Source organism: Dunckerocampus dactyliophorus, chromosome 5 (assembly GCF_027744805.1).
Source record: "Dunckerocampus dactyliophorus isolate RoL2022-P2 chromosome 5, RoL_Ddac_1.1, whole genome shotgun sequence".
NCBI classification, from domain to species: domain Eukaryota; kingdom Metazoa; phylum Chordata; class Actinopteri; order Syngnathiformes; family Syngnathidae; genus Dunckerocampus; species Dunckerocampus dactyliophorus.
The window spans coordinates 13,666,906-13,688,451 of record NC_072823.1 but is presented as its reverse complement, the minus strand read 5'-3'; the positions used below and the strand labels follow the sequence as shown (position 1 = coordinate 13,688,451).

At 41.3% G+C, this 21,546-nt stretch overlaps 1 protein-coding gene across 1 annotated transcript; it reads left to right on the top strand.

Annotated features, from left to right (window-relative positions):
* The first annotated feature begins 1,973 nt into the window (after positions 1-1,973).
* On the top strand, positions 1,974-17,351 carry slc17a6a (solute carrier family 17 member 6a). Its single transcript, XM_054777685.1, has 12 exons — positions 1,974-2,520; positions 3,545-3,800; positions 3,919-4,037; positions 5,971-6,085; positions 9,374-9,461; positions 9,620-9,706; positions 12,208-12,350; positions 12,445-12,594; positions 13,557-13,689; positions 13,760-13,870; positions 13,947-14,074; positions 15,067-17,351. Exons 1-12 carry the CDS (start codon positions 2,435-2,437, stop codon positions 15,394-15,396), a joined length of 1,746 nt encoding a protein of 581 aa, XP_054633660.1. The 5' UTR covers positions 1,974-2,434; the 3' UTR covers positions 15,397-17,351.
* Positions 17,352-21,546: the final 4,195 nt, after the last annotated feature.

The window sequence follows — 21,546 nt, the reverse complement described above, 5'->3', positions numbered from 1 at the left end:
CCGTCTGATGGTTATTGCGCTGCAGTCGGCACCAGTAAGGGTCTTAATGTGGGTCAAAGACCGCCCTGTGTCTTGATGGACAGCCAATTGGATCCTCCGGCTCAGCGCAGGTGTGATTTTTTGGGGTCTACTGCTTGATTTTTTTTGTTCCATAATGCTCAGGATCTTTCAAAACATTTAGAATGACTGTCTTACTGCACCCAACCTCAGCAGCAATGGCACGCTGCGAGAGGCTTTGCTTATGCAGCTCGACAATCCGACCACGCTGAAAAAGAGCAAGCTTCTTAGCTTTACCATCAGGGGGGCATGACAGTGTGAATGCCTGGCAGAAAATGACAATTTTGAGCAGATTTAGGCTTTTATAGCCTGTGGTCTTAAACTTTTGATCAGCCGATAAACAGCCTATTTCAGTTTACTTGTTGTTTTCAATAAATTACTTTTTCAAAGTGTTTTTTGTCTCACTCCCCCTTCTTGCTTTTGCATATTGTAGCTCTCCTTAAAACCTCATTAAGATCCAAATGTACAAAATGCAAATTCTAGCAATTTTCAACTGGCCTTATGATTTTGAACAGGTCCGTATTTTACTTGACCTTTACATATCCTACAAACAGCGAGTGACTTATTTACAACATCTCCCTGTTGCAAAAGCCAAAGTGTTTCCACACACTGGACCGCAATGGTGGCTGAATTATTTCTCACTCGCCAGCTTGACCTCTGCCATCCGCCATGCTATGTTGTGTTGTCTGCTGGCGCGTGGCGAGGACGTCACAGACAGGCAGACTGAATCGAGTGACGTTTAACTTCTTTATCATTAAAAGTGTTTCAAAAAAACATCCCAAACATCCCTATAAAGCCTGCCGTGCTTAAATCCAATGCTTTATTTCTTAGTATGGATGAATTGATTGGTTACCTTTTAAACCATGTTAGATCGATGTGTCATCTAGAATGGCAACTTGCCAAACACAGATTGATGTTGTTGGATCATAGAAATATAAATCGATACGTCGATGTAGAAGATGAATTGTTACCCCCCCCCCCCCCCCCCCCCCCCCATCCACATCACAATAGCACCACTTCTATCTGCCTTTTTAATAACAATCTCCTCATCTTTCATGCATTATCCACAAGCTGTCGGCTTAGTATTTAATAGTTTGTAGCAGGGGTTTACAAACGTTTCCCACCGATGGCTGCATACTGAACAAACAAAGGATGTGGGAGATCACTTTGATATTTTTATCTATTTTTTCAATTTGGTAAAAAGGCTGTAGACAGTGCTTTATAGATAAAGACAGAACTTTTTGTATTGTTTGTTGCAGAGGTTATGTTTTTGCCGGCGTTTGTTTGTTTGTCTGCTTGTGCTCAAAATAACTAGAAAAGTTCCGAATGGATTTGGGTGAAATTTTCAGGAATTGTCGGAAATGGACTATGGAAGAACTGATTAAATTTTGGGGGTGATCCACATCACCGTCTGGATCCGGGAATTTTTTTTTAGGGATTCTTTAACATTGCAAGATTTTCGGCATTTGTGCACGTAACGCCACTAAAAATGGTCAGAGCAAAAATGCAGAACAAGTTTCCAGCAGATTCTACAAAATATCAAAGACTGATCCACAAAAATGTAGTATTATTATTTTATTATGGGGGGAACGGTGGCACTTAGTGTTTTTCTAGTTTCATTTTATTTCTCCAACGTGTCAATAAAAACGGCCCCCGACCCACACTTTGGACACCCCTGGCTTACAGTGAATGGTATGCACCTACTCCTGCAGTGCACAATGGAATGTATCACACATTCTGCTTTTACAAAGATAATGATCACACTGTCAATCCAAATATGAAACATATAAAACAGGGCTTTTTAACGCCACTCCTGCTGGATCTCATGAGGCATTATTTTGGTGTGTATTTTGCAATCTGTGTGGTTGAGGATCTTTGCTTGATAAGGGTCTGGTCTATCTTCAGTTACGTAAGTGCAGAATTGGAATAGTGCGTGAAGAGAGGAACATGAGGGGGCGGAGTTACAGACAGGTGGACTAGTCGCTCTCCGTCTGTGGTGCTGAAATCTCCTTTCACTTTCAACCTGGACCTCCTGCACCTCTTTTCACATTCTCCTCCAAAATCCTTCCTCGAGAACTTTACACGGTCGTCCTTTTTAATATTGATTCATCATCGGGTGGATCTTAAAGATGTCTGTTCGTGGATTAAGACTGCGCAAGGCAAAAGCGGACTTACTGGAGCGCCTCTTTGTGACTGTGGAGGCAGTCTTTTCACACTGAGCGTCTTCCTGCTGCACCTTCTACATCTGCTTCTTCCAAGCTCTTTTGGATCGTCAAGGCATTTTGTGGCTTAAGGAAACTTGAATTATTTGGATTATACTCAAAATATGCACATACTTGCATTTCTTCTAGAATAGTGTATAGTGAGCATTTTGGATATGGAGGCTGGCAATGAGAGAGCTATTCCTACCTCTAAAGAGGGGTTGAAACAAATAGCAGGGAAGGCTCTTGGAAGTCTGTACAGGTAAGACCAATCCATACTTTTGCAATTTTCTGTAAGGATTATTAGGAAGGTGCACTTGAAGTGTTCATAAATAAGTACGCATTTATTCCCATTAAAGACAAATCCAAGTGGGAAATATCTTTTATGGGTTAAATCTCAGGATGCAGAGAGCACACAGTGGTTCGCATATTTAAGGATCACATATTTCCCATGAGGATGAACCCCCCCACCTCCCTTTTCTACCACCAGCAGCTGTGCGTGTTTTTAATAATGAATGAAACACAAGCAGTCGTGACACAAAGTCTGCCATGATATCTATTAGCGTTTGTACCCATCGGCATTGATACCAAAAGAATGGCTGCACCTTCAGTCTATTTATTAGAAACGGACGGTCAGCACATAGCAGGGCTGAAAAGCATCAAATACATTTTATTGCTAGAGGTGTTTCAACGAAATGTGTACAGAAATAATGGGAAAAACCAGAAAAACATTGTATTACACACAAATGTGGCGCATATTTAATATAGTGCAAAAATAGATAAATGCAGTTGATTGAGAGCTGCAACACAAAAACGTGACTCAAAAGGTGTGAAAAAAAATTCGATCCAACGCTGCAGGCCCACTTTTCCACGATAGGCCCGCACGGTTTGCAGTTGAATTACTTCATTTTCAAATATATATATTTTACATTTATTCCAAGAGGAAGCGGCTCGTGAACGCTACATTTTTAGAACCATTTAAAAGAATATATATATATTTTTTAAATTGCAGTGATGGTGATGTTACTGCAATGCGGTATGAAGGTCATTTGCTTTTCTTGAGGGGAAATGAATGAGATTTGGAATTAAAACGAAAAAAGGTGCCTTTTTGTGGGGACGGGTTTTTTTTTCCTAAATTAAATTCTTAAAAGAGTTAAATTTATGCAGATGCTGTTTTCCTATATTTCACGTGGCAAAATAAATGCATACTGTAAATGACAATGGGGGTTTATTGCGCGGTAAATTACAAATACATTGCCGATGCATCATTTGTCTCGCTCGTGCAGGCGGTTGGAGAAGCGGCAGCAGACAGGTGAGACCATCGAGCTGACCGAGGATGGGCGGCCCCAGGCGGAGCAGGGCCGCAGGGGGCCCCTGTGCGACTGTACGTGTTTCGGGCTCCCTCGCAGGTACATCATCGCCGTGCTCAGTGGCCTCGGCTTCTGCATCTCCTTCGGCATCCGCTGCAACCTGGGCGTGGCCATCGTGAGCATGGTGAACAACCGCACCGTCCACCAAAACGGGAAGATCATTATTTTAGAGGTGTGTATCATAAACCCAGCCCCCTCCCTTACTTTGGAGGCAGGCGTTTTGAGTCCCATCCATGCATTGCAAGAAAATAGATTTGAACTTGAAATCCGGTCATATTCGTTTTTGACAGAAAGCAAAATTCAACTGGGACCCTGAAACTGTGGGGATGATTCACGGCTCCTTCTTCTGGGGCTACATCGTCACCCAAATTCCAGGAGGATATATTTCCTCCAGACTGGCTGCCAACAGGTAATTCGCCTCTAGAAACTTTGTACAAAATTAAGAACAACTGTGAATATTAATGAGATCCAAACCAAGAATCAAACAAGTATCAAACATTTGGCTCAGAAATAGGTAGGAAGTAGGTAGCATGTGATGCCAGCCATGCAGCCAATCAGTGAAGAAAGGTGAAAATAATAAAAATGCTGTTAAAACTAGAATGAATTAAAATCATTTGTAAACATAAGAAATATATCTATGTTTTTAAAAACGACTAAGTTTAAAAATACTGTATTATTTTTGTGAGTACTGTATTTACTTTTATACATCTATACGTTACGTTTGAATTAAAAAAAAAAACGCCATATGTTTATTTTCGTGGAGGTAGGTTGCCGTGGTGGAACATTTCCAATATTTTGGTTACCATAGTGAAAAGAAAGGACACTACAATATGTCACTAGAAACCACAAAAATAAACATATGGTCTAATTACTGCCTCCCCTTAAAATTGTCTTTGTAAAAGCAAAATTGTGGATGCAGCTTCTTGCATTGGATTGTGCAGGTCTACCCAATATGGCCGGCAGTGCAGTTTCTTTGTGAATTTCTTGCAATAAAATATGTACATATCATCAACCATGTGGATGTGAGGTCATGTTGTAGCGGAAACCCACCAAACTCCCAGCTGATAGAATTTTTGCTGAATCCCCGCCAGGCGTGCCTCCTCGTGTTAATGAGCTCCCATGGGAGACACCATGTCTAATCCTTTATGTTCACATGTAGGCATGGCGACCGCACCGTAGCCAAAGCCATGTGTGAAATGTGGCTGTGGGTAATAATTGTCGGAAGATTTCCACCGCGCCCCATGATTTCAAAGACTAATCCAATGAAGGGCCAGTTGGGAGAGAGCAACAATAACATTGTACGATACCAGATAAGATAAACCTAAAGAGGGCAAAGTGTGGATGCAGGATTATCAAGATAACACATAATGAAGTGTCTAGAAGTGACAGCAATGATGAGTGCTGCTTATTTATTATCATTTATCATCATTTATTATCATTATTCTTATTATCAAATAAGAGAGGAGTCTTCTGCCGTGGAAGATCTGAAATAAGATGCAAATGTTTGAGCGACATCGTGATGCCAAGTCAGCTGAGCCCACAGACACCTTCTGCTCCAAACGCCTGTGTGTGTGTGTGTGTGTGTGTGTGTGTCAGAAAGAGAGAGCGACTGTCTGATTTATGCTCTTAAGCCAGAGGTGTCCAAACTATTCCCAGAGAGAACCACATGCAAAAAAATGAAAGGATGCGGGGGCCACTTTGATACATTTTGTGCAGTAAAAACCCTTTTTTTGTGCTAAAACCAATCCAATGTCGGTAAATATGCTAAGCTATGCTTTGTTGCAGGTGACAAAACAAATCTGTGCAATATATAACAAAATATTTCAATATGAATATGAATTTATTTTATTTTTAGAATATGCCGAGGCCCCCCAAAAAATGAATTGTGGGCTGAAAACTACATAGAACAATAAAATAGTCTGGATTTATTATGATATATATATACAAAATACATTAAGCTTATATGTGGAGGGCGTAATAAATGCCATAGCTGTCATGCAAGTGTAATGTAAAATGTTAAAACATCACAACACTCTTCCTTTAGCAAGTGATTCTCTTAACACCCTTTGTTTGTCCGGGCCTTCTCTTGGAATTGTGATACAAAAAGCCAAAGCAAAAGCAATACCCAAGGCTGAGTTAATGCTCTGATGTTTACCTGAGCTCTAAGTAATACTTGCTGGTGTCTTGCAACCTTCTTATTTCTGTGCAACTTTAGAAGTCAATTCCTCCCTCAAATGTGGCTCATTTTTAGCCGTGTAAGACCCTCGGGGTGCTCCAATTTGCAAGTTTCACTGCACTGTGCTACATTTGATGTGCTTGACGATGTTGTTTTGTTCGTGCAGGGTTTTTGGGGCTGCCATTGTGCTGACATCTACCCTGAACATGTTCATCCCCTCTGCCGCCCGCGTGCACTACGGATGTGTCATCTTTGTGAGGATATTACAAGGCTTGGTGGAGGTACTGATGCAGGCTTTACCTATCGCATCCTGACCTTTAGCACAGCTCAAAAACGCCTCATTATCACAAGTGTGAGAGCTGGGCCCCGCCCCTGATGGGAGCGCTGACATTTTGTGTTTAATCACGTTTATTTCTTCTCTATTTGTCTCCATTCGGGATGGATCCTCTTATCATAGTCCATACAGTTGTCAGAGTGGTCAATAAACACAGCGTGAATAGCAGAGCTTATGCGGTGTGCTGCCCCAAAACACTTGATGCAGGCGTCCCAATAGAAAGATTCACATGCTATTATAGACTGAAGGTTACGCTCTTTTGTTATTTTGTTTGGCTGCATACTGTGGCTTCAACAGCGCCTCGTGACCATGAGACAGAAACAGGGAGGCACACATTACTGCAACAAAAATCATCAGCATTTCAGCCTGTCTCCCTTTGTAAGCCACAGCAATTTGTGTCTATCAATAGTTGATTGTACGCTACTTAGTGACTAATGAAGATTTAATGATTTTTTTCCTCATCAAGTGGCAGTTTGAATTTGCACTGACTCACACCTCAGCTATTGGACTGCATTAGAGAGGGCAGCTACCACAGCGTCACACTGTTTGTTATCAGTTACAATTTGTCTCTTTGCACCCTCGCACCTGTGCGATATTTGATTTATTATTGTATTTTACATCCCTTACATACATATTTGCCATCATAATGCTTGTAGGCTATCTCCTACTGATGTTTCTTTTCAAATCAACAGTACATCTACAGTACATGGGAATCATCATACACGACTAACGTGTCTAATTTTTCTGGTTTATCCGTACAGTAAAATATATTTACAATTAAAGTAGATTAATCCATAAATCAATCGTGACACCCAAAATGATCGTACATTATAGTGATCTAATTTATCTTATTTATTATGTATTGTGTAAAACTCAGACATGAACAACATCTGAATGCCGACCCACCATTATTACATCGCCGTTTGACGTGTGTGATAAAAGGCAGTGCGCTAGCATGAATTAACTTGAGACAAATGTGCACATTAGCACTCAATAAGTCATCAAAACTTACCTTTATGCATTCCCACATAGTATCAGCATTTGACACCAAATCTGAGGTGAAAGAAAAATGGTAAAAATACAGTAGTAGTGTATCTGTGTTAGCACACACAATGGACATGCGTCAAGTGAGACGGATGTAACAGAGAGAATCCGGCCACTTTTCAAAATAAAACATCATGGAAATTATTTTTTTCTTTCTGTGTGGCCCGGTACCAAATGACCCACGGCCCGGTACCGTGCCGCAGCCCGGGGGTTTGGGATCACTGGTCTAAAGAAGTATAATGTAACCAGCTTTGGGAAGGTGAGCTGCTAAATACAGCATATACATTGAAACAGCAGTTTAGAACAGCCTGTTTTATATTAATAATATATAAAGATGATAGTTCATCAATGAATTGATTGTTGAATGCCCATCCGTAGTTTGCATGCATGTTTGCTTATTACAGAACTCAGTGCTGATCAGAGCCATGTCTAATGTGGCGACCTCGGTGAGATTTTTTTTTATGGCGCCCCCACCTTCATCGGCGATTGAAATACAAATAAGTGAATAAATTATAATATTAATCAATTTATTAATTTATTAATACATTTTTTATAATATTAAGAAAGACCACAACCAACATCAACCAATTTTAATGACCACACAGTTTGCACACAGTAACTTTATATACAGTAAGCTACAGTTACACTATGCAATATCAACATGCAAAAGCTACATAAAATACCAAAATACAACGACAGGTGCAGGGAGGCTTATTTGTTATCATACCGTATGTAGTGACATTAATTGGGCATTGCTTTACATTTGAAGCAATGTGAGCTTTCCCATTTTAATACTTAATAGGAATGACTAGTTTTGATATAATTATATTGAAGGTGCGTGAATTTTTTCCCCATTATTTTGGCGCCCTTTGCAGGCCACGGCTCATTTGCCGATATTGCCTAATGGGCCAGCCGGCTCTGACGTGTTTGTATATGTTATCATTTGGAAAAATGATACACATTTTCTGGTTATTTTCCATCAGTTATCCCATTGAAAGTTTCCAGAAATGTACCAAAAATGCCCCACTCCTTTGCAACCCTCTTCGTGATATTCATTATAAACCCACCAAATTAGAAAACATTCTAGATATTGATCTAGAAGGCCAGGCAACATAAATTATGAAAAATACAAGATTGTGATACTTTATATCCATTAATTTTGTAATTGAACCACTGCTCTGTATTACTAATATAAATGTATACAGTATTCGTAACTGTGTTGTATTCATGTGCACATAATTAGGTACACTTTCACAATCTAATACAAGATTTGCATTTAAAACATTCCAGCTTTATGAAGACACAGTCAAAGCTTTTTTTTCGTTTTTTGGGCACCCGGGTTTTCATATGATTTGGTTTTTGTTGAGATTTTTCACCCAAATTTTGCCTCGGTTTTTGTACACAATTGCACCTAACAAAGTAGACCGTTTACTTTGTACTGTATCGTTACGTGAAATCCAGTGGCCAAGTGCCCTGTGTTTTTGTGACTCACTGGCTGTACATTTTTTATTGAGCGCGACTGCTTAATAACCCGTCACGGGGCCAAAGAAAGTTGCGGGTGCCAGCACTTTGATAACAAAGGTGAGAAAACACGATTAAATACGATCTCGCAAGTCTGCATTAATAATTACTTCCGTCCATTATTTGGTAATATTGTTGGGTGTCTGGAGTGGATTTATTGCATTTAAATGATTTCCTATGGGAAAAATTGCCTTGGCTCTTTTGTTTTTTTGTCCAAACTCTTGAAATGAATGAATACTCCGCGAGACACAGCTGTGGACCACCACCAGTTGAAGAGACATTTATTTTGGTCCATGTTGAGGCCTCAATTTCTGTTTTAAACAAAAGACAATAATACTTGGTTCAGAGTTTTCAGTAATGTAAAACTATACAGTGTCCTAGGAAAAGGTGTTTCTAATATTTTGGTTATGTTATTCAGCTACAGCTTAAGAACGATGCGATACAGATCTACGCTGCAAACTACAGCAGCAATATTGTTAAATTAATACCTCACTTTAGGGTTATCTTTGTAAAGGTTGACTTGTTGATCCAACTCTTGTGTTATATCTCATGAGACTACGCAGGTGCACCTAATGAAGTGTCCAGTGAGTGTTTGCAAGCTGCAAATACCAAAAATGCAACATACAGGGGCATGTTGAAGTTACTGAAAAGCTTCCTCCTGCGTTTGCAGGGAGTGACTTATCCAGCCTGTCACGGGATCTGGAGTAAATGGGCTCCTCCACTGGAAAGAAGTCGTCTGGCAACCATCTCTTTCTGTGGTACTCATTTTTTTGCTTGTCTCTCAATGACTTCCGGTTGGTTTTTAATTGCAAATACAGGATGGCTCTTAAACGTGTTAATGCCTCCTGGCCACTTAACACTGTTGACAAGCATTGAGGATCATATTCTGCTGGGTCATGGTGTTTGTCCTGTGAAGGGTCCTACGCTGGCGCTGTTATAGCCATGCCTCTGGCTGGAATCTTGGTCCAGTACACTGGGTGGTCGTCGGTCTTCTATGTGTACGGTAAGTAAACGTCTCATCTCCTCGCACACCTCAATATCTCCAAGGTGGGGACCATTAGTGATCTTTTTTCTGCAGTAGTCGTAGTCATTATTTATGAATTGTTAAATCACAGCAAAGTCCTAGGTTTCCGATTCACATTCCTTATATAATACTGTAAAAAGCCAATACTGTATCGTTGTTATAATTACGCCTCCGTGTTTTTATACAACAAAACCAGCACGGGCTGAAGTGGCAATTATTTACTTGAAATTCCCATTGCACTTAAGCAGTAGCAAGAAACACAGCCTTACCAAAATCTAAAAGGCAAGGAACCCTAATTAATGTGCTGTCTGTCCTACTTTTTACTGTTTTACGATATGTTAAAACAACTGGTGGGTAAAAGGTCATTAAAACAACAAAAGTGACATTTTTGCAAAGAACTGGAGATGGATTAAAGACACCAAAACAGCAAACTCTGGGGAAAACCTGCTAGAGGTGCCATATTATAAAATTTTTCAACCATTTTAAAAGTCTCAGAAGTCATACAATAGTGTATTGTAAGTGTGTTGGCCAAAATCTAGCCTTGATGCTGGAATTTAGAGAGTTTAAAAGTGCTTTAAGTAAGCCCATCTGGAACACACACCATTTTGTGTGTCTGTAGCTTTAATGCTAAGCAGCTGTGTTTGTCCACACCTGCGCATGTCTCAGAGAGGTATTGTGCACTTTATCTACTTTTTACACTATAACTCTGCACTTGTCCAAAGTAATACGGTGGTGTGAAAAAGTGTTTGTCACGCTTAAATGTTTCGGATCATCAAAAAAATTGAAATATTAAAATTTAATAATAACTGAACACAAACTGCACTTTTTAAATGAAACTTTTCTGTCACGTTTTGGCGGAGCTGTCGGAAGCTCGACCCCCAGAATGCAGAGAAGAGGCAGCGGCTTGCAAATAAAAATACTTTTAATGTGCTCAAGCAGGTGCCGGAACTCACACTTGTAAAGATGCAAACAAAAAGTGACAGAGGGAAAAGCTCTGTGGGAGAAATAACATTAACAAAGTACAACAGGTAAGTAAAATTTTTAGGTGACAGCTCCGGTGCGGAGACAAGGAGCAATGGCAATATCAACAATGAACCAGGGCCACACATTCGACAGCGCTGGCCTTTTATCCGCCACAAATGTTAATTGACGGCCACCAGGCGAGCAGCGGCTGCCTCTTCCTCCCCGGAGAGGGCACAGCCCGCCAAAATAAGAGTGCAGGACAGGGGACGCTCGCTCCTGTCTTGCAGAACGTCACACTTTTCATTATTAAGGGAGACAAAAACTCCAAACATACATGGTCCTGTGTGAAAACCTAATAACTGGTTGGGCCACCCTTAGCAGCAACAACTGCAATCAAGCGTTTGCGATAACTTGCAATGAGTCTCTTACAGCGATGTGGATGAATTTTGGCCCACTCATCTTTGCAGAATTGTTGTAATTCAGCCACATTGGAGGGTTTTCCAACATGAAGCACCTTTTTCAGGTCATGCCACAGCATCTTAATAGGATTCAGGTCAGGACTTTGACTAGGCCACTACATTTTGTTTTTCTTCAGCCATTCAGAGGAGGACTTGCTGGTGTGTTTTGGATCACTGTCCTGCTGCAGAACTCAAGTTGGTTTCAGCTTGAGGTCACAAACAGATGGCCAGACATTCTTCTTCAGGATCTTTTGGTAGACAGCAGAATTCATGGTTGCATTTATCACAGCAAAACTTCCAGGTCCTGCTTTCTGGCAAAACTGAGCCGAGCTTTAATGTTCTTTTTGTTCAGCAGTGGTTTTTGTCTTGGAACTCTGCCATGCAGGTCGTTTTTGCCCAGTGTCTTTCTTATGGTGGAGTCATGAACACTGACCTTAACTGAGGCAAGTGAGGCCTACGGTTCTTTGGATGTTGTTGTTGGGCCTTTTGTGACCTCTTGGCTGAGTCGTTGCTGTGCTCTTGGTTGGCCGGCCACTCCTGGGAAGGTTCACCACTGTTCCATCCATCCGGCAGGGGGCAAGCAATTTTTCACACCACTGTACATGCCACATATCACATCCAACAACGTAACATTGAGGAGTTCTATAATGGGTGCAGGGTGTTAGAGAACAATGCAAATAGGAGGTAAAAGTACTCTTTGTGTTTGGTTGTCTAACATCAGCAGTTTCTGCAACCAGCTGCGTGTGGTGTGACAATAACGAGGCAGAACATGGCCAACTGGTCAACATAAGCAACATACTTAACTCATTCATACAATCATGGATGATGTCAAAGAAAGGAATGCACCATTTTTAATTCTGGAGTCTAGAGAACGCTTCCATTTTTAGTCAAACAGCAAAAGGAGAAAACGAATCCCTTTTTCAACACCGAAATTGAAAGGGATTTCTCTTTGCACAAATTTCTTGTCATTCTGTACGTATATAGATATAAAAGGAAATTGAACAATAATAATGAGTTTGCTTTGAATAACTCCGAGTGTACACATTGTAACATTCACAGGAACCTTTGGCTTGATCTGGTACATGTTCTGGATCTTGGTCTCCTTCGAGAGCCCGGCCGAGCACCCGACCATTACTGAGGAGGAGCGCCGTTACATCGAAGAGAGCATTGGTGAAAGCGCCCAGCTGATGGGCGCCATGGAGGTCAGTCCTCCACCATTCATTCCTCCCTTTATTAATGTAACACCACACCCACAGCATCAAGTTTCTTTATGAAAGATTATTTTATGTTTATCAGAAATTCAAGACCCCCTGGAGGAAGTTCTTCTCCTCCATGCCCGTCTATGCAATTATTGTGGCCAATTTCTGCAGGAGCTGGACATTTTATTTGCTGCTCATCAGTCAGCCTGCATACTTTGAAGAGGTGTTTGGCTTTGAAATAAGCAAGGTAAGAAAATCCCTTAGAATTAGGGGTGCAACGGTACATGTATTCGTAACTTTTTCCGTACACAGTACACCCACACACCCACACGGTACACATTCAGTGAGGGACAGGAAGTGTGCAACGGGGCCATATGCGCATTGCTGTCGTGACACGTGCATGCAACATCAAGTCAGGCTGAGGCCCTGTCACCAATTAGAGAATAAAATCGCAAAATTCATCTTTTCCGTTGTCAGTCTCTGTTGGTGTAATGTTACATGCTACCCCCTTTCAAGGAAGAAAGTGCAGGTTGGAGACAAGCCCTGGACAGTTTTTTGTTTTTTTAATCAACAAAAGGAGGCTTGTCATGGGGGTTGTGGCGGGGCCAGTCTGAACCAGAAAGTCTAGTCCAAAGCCTAGTCAACCCCTGGCCTCATGTCATGAGTCTACTTGGGAAACAAAGCACTTTGGCTAGCAGGAGTTATGTCTAGTGGCAGTGCTGAGGAAAAGCCAGAGCATGGAGACCCACTTTGTCTTGCTGATGAAATATATCGGACAAGCTGAGTGGAGTAGTAAAGCAACAATTGACACTCACATTCATACCTGTGGATAACATGCAATGTCCACACAGTGAGGTACTAGCTAAGATTCCAATGTAGAACCTACAGGCTAACAAGCAGACGTGGTAACCACGTTGCCTTCATGCTGCTAAAATAGAAACAATCAGGGTCAAATTTGGGGTTGAATTGCTGGCGAGATTTGTCATGTTCTAATCAGTGAATGTGTCATCTTCAAATGTAATCATCTTGCGAGTGAAGCATGAATCAAGCTTGTCTGGCAGTTGTGATTCAGGCTCAGTAGGAGAGTGTGTGATTATGGGGGGGGGGTGATATATGAGCCACACATTTGCCCAGAGTCAGCACGCACACACAAACGCAAGAACACACATTGACAGATTCATCTTTCTTGCTTTCACATGTGATTCCCAGGTTGGACTCTTGTCAGCGCTCCCCCACTTGGTCATGACCATCATAGTGCCCTTAGGAGGCCAGTTAGCTGACTACCTGCGTACACACAACATCATGTCCACCACGATGGTGCGCAAGATCATGAACTGTGGAGGTGAGCTAGTGTGTATGGATGGACACTTAAGTCAAAACAGTGTCCAGCAGTTCACTTTGGATGTTTTTAGGGTTCGGTATGGAGGCCACTCTCCTACTGGTGGTGGGTTACTCTCACAGTAAGGGGATGGCCATCTCCTTCTTGGTGCTGGCTGTGGGCTTTAGCGGGTTTGCAATATCAGGTGAGGCTTGAAAAAACGTCAAGTTTGTATTATAGATGCAAACGGTCAATGCCAACTTTTGCTTTGTTGGTTGCAGGTTTCAATGTCAACCATTTAGACATCGCTCCACGCTACGCCAGCATCCTGATGGGCATCTCCAATGGAGTTGGCACCCTGTCAGGGATGGTCTGCCCTCTAATCGTGGGGGCCATGACAAAGAATAAGGTGAGTCATTGTTGTTGTTGCCACTACCAGTGATCAGAATACTGAATATTGCAGAATCTTACATTTTGGAATGCTCAAAGTTTTTGATGACCCCATCTGTTCACGGGTTCTGAAGTTAGGATCTGTTATTTCTGAAATGTTAAAGTCGTTTTATATATATATGTAACAAATCAATTTTTTTAAACTTTAGTAAAGATTTGAACTGCATGAAAAAGTGGAAAGGAAACCAAGGCTCTTTGACCACGTTATTAAAGGGGATAGTTCAGATTTTTTGGAAGTAGGTGGTAGGCGGCATAGCCAATATTTAGCTAGTTCTTACCTGAGGTGCTGGAACAGCAGAACTCTTCAAAACATGTTTCTTTCTCTGTCTTGGGTGCGTAGGAACGTAATCCTCGCTGAAGTGTGCACTACACACACGGAGATGTTTCATCCTGGCCACTTTGGTTTCCACAGTAAAGCCAATATGGCAAGAAGCCAAAGTTGTCTAATAGCAATGGAACGATGGAATATACATTTTAACGGCGAGTGATTGTGAGGCTTGACTTATTCATGTGAAGATGTTGGGTTTTTGTTTAACCTTCTGGAACAAATTAGTAACACAAAATGAGGTACCACTGTAATTCCACAATATTTAGGGGAATTACAGTACATGCGAAGAGACTGTTCCATCCCAGTCCTCTAGGTGGCAGTAATGTGCATTACAAAGTGCGTGGTAACTATTACACACAGCATTTGTTTTCATCTGCTCATCACTGCCTTTTGCTTGGCCCTGATGTGAGTGGACTAAAAAGATCTTCACAAATTGTTTAGCGCTGTTGTGTCCATACACCACCCCTTGGCTATGTATATTTGCAAAAAATAACTAAATGGATTTGGAAGAGGTAAAAATGAACTCAGATAGTGCATTCGTTTTTTTATACAAAATTCTACTAAATTGTTGCCATTGGTGTCGGTATTATTTGAAAGGACCTAATTACTATTTCCGATCCCAGACCCGGGAGGAGTGGCAGTATGTCTTCCTGATTGCCTCCCTGGTGCATTATGGGGGCGTAGTTTTCTACGGGCTCTTTGCCTCTGGAGAAAAACAACCATGGGCCGACCCGGAGGACACCAGTGAAGAGAAGTGCGGCTTCATTGACGAGGACGAGCTGGCTGAAGAGACAGGTGACATCACGCAGGGTTACGGCGCTATGGGCGGTCCGGCTAAAAGCTATGGGGCCACGGCGCAGCTCAATGGAGGTTGGGTGCAGGACTGGGATAAGACGGAGGAGTATGTTCAGGAACCAGCTGGAAAGATGTACTCAGAGCGAGGCTACTCTTAGAGCAGATGTCTGCAAAATCAACAATTGCACAATTTAACATTAGATAGATGAATCCATTCTGTGAATTCTAGTTGTATGGCTGCTCTAGTGTCCAACAGCCACTCGTCATCACATCTATATTCAGCGTAGAGACGTTGCAAAGCAAGCTGCAGGCGTATGTTGTACAGTCGTTCTTTGGCACACAAACCTCATCAGTTTACGGCAGTGGTTCTCAATTATTTTCTGTCATGCCCCCCCAGGAGACAGAAAGGTTTTCACGCCCCCCTCGATTTGCAATACTATTGAAATTTGATTTGTCTGTACTGTAAAGACTGAACTCGAAACCGACACCAGGAAAATGCAACAAAATGGGAGAGCCGTGAAGCACACAAAAGAGTCAACTTGCATGCTGAGTACGATAAATTGATACATGTTGGCGGGTCCGCACTGACACTGAAAGTACTCCCTGTCTCTCACACCCCCGTCGACAGTTCGCCACACCCCCCTCAGGGGGGCCTGACCCACTAATTGAGAAGCACTGTTTTTCATGAACGACATGAGCAACATTGCACTGCAGCAGACCGTCACGCAAGGTCTCTCTCTGATTGCACTGAAACTATTACGAGAATTCTAAAAATCAGATGATATTGTGTTTTATGTACTGTATATACCTGTATACTGTTTCTGTGAGACTATTGTGGATTTGGGTCGTTGATCTGTGTGTATCATTGATATAAAAAGGCCATATTTTTCATGGACAGTACCTTTTCAGGGAGACGTCCGCTTGCAAAAAAGGTCTTCTCTTTGTCCTCGAGCGAGGCCTGTAATACTCTCTAGGGCGAGTGAACCTTAGGGCGCGTTTACACTTGTCATGTTTGGTTCGGTTAAAACAAACTCTACGTTGGAAATACTTGCATTGTCTGCTCACTGTGTGACAAGGGCGCGCTTTAAAATAATATTTTATAAGGTTTTTGTGAAATCTAAGCTTATAGATATAGCCGAGTGTCAAAATAACCATCGTGTTCAACGTAGAAGATGGCATTTTGGTTTGGAATATTTCAGTTATGTCACATAATATGGTATGAGCATCCCAACCAAATCCTTACTTTATGAATATGTTCTTTACTGTGCAGCCTTTGGTCCCATGACAAAAACACCAGTGTGAATCGTGCGAAAGTGGTCACCGAGTATCTTTTTTTATTTGCGGTCCGGACCAGAGAACTGAACCCCAAGTGTGAACGCAGCCTTAGGATCGTTGTGTGTGTTTGTTGCATGACTTCGCTCTGATCAATGTTGAGATGCGGCATTGTCCTCATTCAGTGTCCTGCTTGATAGATGAGAAAAAACCTCTCAAAACCAGACGGTAATGTGAGACAAATCCAAAGCCTTCAAGAGGGCGGTGGTTCATCCAAGTTTGGTGTGCACTGCAATAAACCCTGTGTAACGGCTGCTACCCATCACCATGTTCTGTTTTTGTAACGTAACCCTTGCTTGCTGTATCTACCTGTTATTGTTTTGGAGTCATGTGACGCTCAACAATAAGATGTGTGTTTTTAAACATTTACTCGTGTTCCGAGAGTACAGCTTTAGTGCTCATGGTGCCGACTTTTGACAGTGAGGAATGCAGTACTGTGTGTGGACAACTACCTTGGTGTTTCTTGCTTGTTCTCACCCAAGCTACTTTTATGGACCAATTTCATTCATAAAAGGCTCTTCCACTTGAATTGATTTGCTATGCCCCCGCCCCCTATTTGCTGTATGAAATCTGCAAGGATGTTTAAAATATATGAATATTTAAGAATGTTGACGACGACCAAAAGATATTATTATGGCATTGTGCCTGAATTTGATGTATACAGATAAATGTGATTTGGATCAAATATTGTGTTTAACAAAGAGGTATGTTGATGTTGAAAAGTGCTATAAAAATGCTCAATTTATATATATAAAAAAAAAACAACCCAAAAGTTATGCTTCTGTCATCTGTGTAATCATTCTTCAGGTGTTTAGTAAGCAAACCAGTTAAGGACCTTTTCCAATCAGTGTGTTGTATCGCCCATTGTCTCCACATTTCTCATTAGTAAATCAATAGATGAGGTCTCAGGGGTCTAAAGGAGAGTATTGGACTGTACCTTCGTAATTGGTAAAAGTAGAGAGGAACAGCAATGTTAATGGGGTGACTGGCGCTTACATCCCAACAGCGATCATTATCTTATGTGGAAACAACATGGTTTGAAATTTGAAATTATAGGACAAAATTTCATTTGTCATGATTATCATAGTGGTCATGCACTAAATAGTTGTCAGATGTGTTACTTAAGACAACATATTTTTGTATATTAAACTGCTGAGCCCATTTTTTTCTAATCAAAACAGCAACACCTATCGAGGCACGTAAAGTTCAAGTGTGCAGGCTTACTGCATGTTATCACGAGCTCCATGCACAGGATGTTATGTGATCTTAATGTTATGCGGTGACTGTGTCATTAGTGTTCAGTATAGCCTCATGCTCATACTGAACCCATTCGCTGGTGGTCCCAGAACGGAGCCCCCATGAAAAGCAGGGTATACTGTATACATAATGTCAGCCAAGCATCAGTGTTTATTGGAGAAAAAAAGATTACAAATCTATATAGTTACATATCATTCGAAAAATGTGTTTTAAACGTCTTCCCCCATTTGCAACTAGATGATCAAATGTGCTATGTAGAGTATATATATTTTCTTTTATTACTATTATTCTATGAATTTAAGAGAGCTGCTAACATAATGTTATTGTATTTGACAGTTAAATGAATTGCAATCATGATAAAGGTATTCAATCCTATGCGTTTGTGTGTGTGGACATGCAGTAAAGTGTTCCACACCTCAGCGTGTCCTTCTCCACACCTCTGAGGTCAAACGAACTACATGCAGCACTTTCCCGCTATTGACCAGCTCCAAAATTAAATCAAGTCACGGGAGACAAATCAATACCCGCTGAGTGCAGTGGTGGATTACACAAAATAAAGCCTATCAATAAAAGTTTACATTTAGTTGGCAACAAGGAGGAGGTCATGTTGCAGCCATAATTTCCTCATTTTGTTGGACAGAGACAGTAAGCAGTCTGATACCTGACGGCAATTCTACTGCAATCACATTTGCAAAAACAAATCATCATTTACATTATAATGAAAAAACAAAAGAGTGCAATTGTTCACAATTCTTACTTAATTGCCATTAGATAGATCATTAGGCAAAATGGGAAATAATGAGAATGTAAATCGATAGCTGCATGTTTGCGCGAGAAGAATGGTTCTTCTGCTATGATTGTCCAGTGTCATACTAGCGTCTAGTGAACCATTAACTGCAGCGTCTCTATCGCTATGTTTACCTTGGTTAACGTCATTAATGCCTCAAACGACTCAATCAAATAATGCAAGTCCAATTAATGTGCTCCAGACACCCCAAAATGTTGACACAAACCACTTTTAAAATAGAACAACTATAGCTTTACTTGCTGAAAACAATTTGAAATGCATATAAATACATATAAATAATGAATGAAAGGGAAGAATGAACATTTAACATCACTTTGCACAAAATGCCTCACATCATACCTTGTTTTGATGCGGCGTAGCAATAATATCAGTATAATAATAATATCACTTTTGATTGACGTTGTCAGAGTGGTATTCATTTAACAACATGCTTAGTATTATTGACATGCTACATCATAACGAGAGGATATTCAACTCGCCGCTTATAAGCATATGCAACACGTGAATAGCATCAGAGAGGCCCATGAGTTTAGTTCGAAATTTGTGAGCGACAATTGTTTTTTGCAGCAGATCTCTACACCCAGCAGTGCTCCCATGTCATATAGAGGAACTCTGACACGCGTTTTTGCAGGAGAAACCTAAAAAAACCCAGAGCGTTCCTGTTAATTAGAGGATCCTTAACTAGCATTTTTGCAGTAGTTCTATAAAAACAGCAGAACATTCCTGTCAGATAGAGGATCTTTGACTAGATTTATTTTCAGTAGATCCTTAAAAACAGCAGAGTGCTCAGACGGTACAGGGGATCTTTGACTAGCATGAAAATGCTTCTGCATTAATGAATGACTTTATTATTTTATATACTGTATATGGCGATCATTTGCTGATAGAAAAGTTTTAAAGTACGACACAGCCTGGGACTGATATTATAAACAAGATAAAAACGATAGTGAAGGAAGAAGTAGTTTATACTCGTTAGCTTGGTTGACTCGTCCTCACTCGTGCAACATTTGCCTTCTATTTTTTTCTTAAGCTTCACAGTCATGATGTTTGTATTGGTGGAAGGGTTCGGACAGGATGGCTAGCTGAGATCGTGTTCGTGTTTTGTCTGATCACAAGGAGCAGCTCCATGCATGCAGGCAATTCCAATAAATCTCACTTCCTCCTTGGATCGCCTCCTCGGCTGAGGAGGAGGAGGAGGAGGAGAGTTAAAACCATCACCACTCACCACCGACCGCCTCCTCGGTGCACATGTTAATTTGACAGAAAACCCAATTGTGTCAGAAGTCATGCGGAACGTGTTTTCCCACCTGCAACACCAGCCAGAGTGGTCACTGCTGTTGCACCAGTGACAGGCTTGTTCAGTAAGGTGCGCTGTAATTGGGCTAAGCCTGGAGGTGAGATTTTCATTCATAGATGCCTGGATTCACCCGTCTGAGATGTTTGTGAAGCACCATGCTCTTGTTGCTGGTGTTGAGGCGAAAGAGGAGTGAGAGGAGGGAGCAGACAGTCTGTGGGGCAGGTGCACTTTGGCTCCTGAGGGACCGTAATGGGATGAGGCCCCAGCAGAATGAATGTTTGATGACGGGCTTGCACTCCTCTCCTGGGACCCTTCCCGCATGCAATTATGCTCCTGCTCGTGCTCTCCTTGCCAAATTGCAACCTATCCCCTCTCTCCACACTTGCTAGCCATTCATTTACTAATAATCCAACATCAAGTCACTGGCTGTAATTAGAAGCCCAAATTCCAAATGTAGTACTGGAATAATTGGTGTTTTATGACCCTATCAGACAGGGTGTTACACCACCGCAGGGCAATTGAATTGTACGCCACCTTCCACCTCCAGCCATTAATAAAACAGTAATGGCTGCTTGGCGGCCAAATCAATCCCCCAATAAAGCGTCTTATGTTACACATTCACGTGCTAAAAGATGCAAGTTTGTTTCCAAACTCCCTTCTCCCTAATGATGTTTATTTTAACCAGAAAGAGATTTTTTTTTATTACATGCAGTGCTTACGCCATCAGTGCTTGCTTTCTGATCCCACTGAAACATTTATAGACACCAACTGGATACCCATAATGCAGCAGGGAGTTTTACAAGATGTATCTAAGAGAGTTATATTTTTAGACCCGCTTATTAGTCTTTTTCCCCTTCACTCCATCCCATGTTCTTTTCCCTTCTTCCTACACAGAACTGACTTTTATCCTGTAGTGTCTACATGAGCTCATCTGTCACAAGTTGATCCAGTTCCCCTCCCCCATATCACATGATGGCGACAGCTTCTGTCGACGTTGTCACATTGCTATCTCACACACAGACAAAGGAGAGAGAGGCTGATAAGATTTTGACAAGATTATACACTCTGCGCTAGGGGTGTCACGAGACACTCGGTTCATGAGACGATACACGAGATTGGGTCTACAAAAACGAGACGAGATTAGAATATTACTTTTAAGAAAAGTGCAATGAAAAAATCGATATTTTTTAAATATTGCAATCTACTAAATTAATTTCTGCTTTGTTACACTCTTCTGCATTCTGTGTGTGTGCTACCGGCCCCCGCCTCCACATGCCAAGACAAAGAGACTGTATGACTAACAAAAGGGCTCACTCCGTTCATGCCGTTGTTCTAAGGAACAAACACACGAAGGTGCTGAAACACATTGGTCGTCCCTCGTTACATCACGGTTCGAATATCACTCCCTCACTTTATCACATTAAATAAAAATAAATAAATGAATAAATTATTGCTGTTTCGTGGTTGACCATGGCCCATTATTAGTCTAAAATATTGAAATACAAGTTATATGCAGTATTCTGGCCACTAGGTGTCAATACTGACACAAAAAACATTGATGAGACATGACATTTCATTACATTACCGTCATACTGCATGCAGCCAGCCATGGCA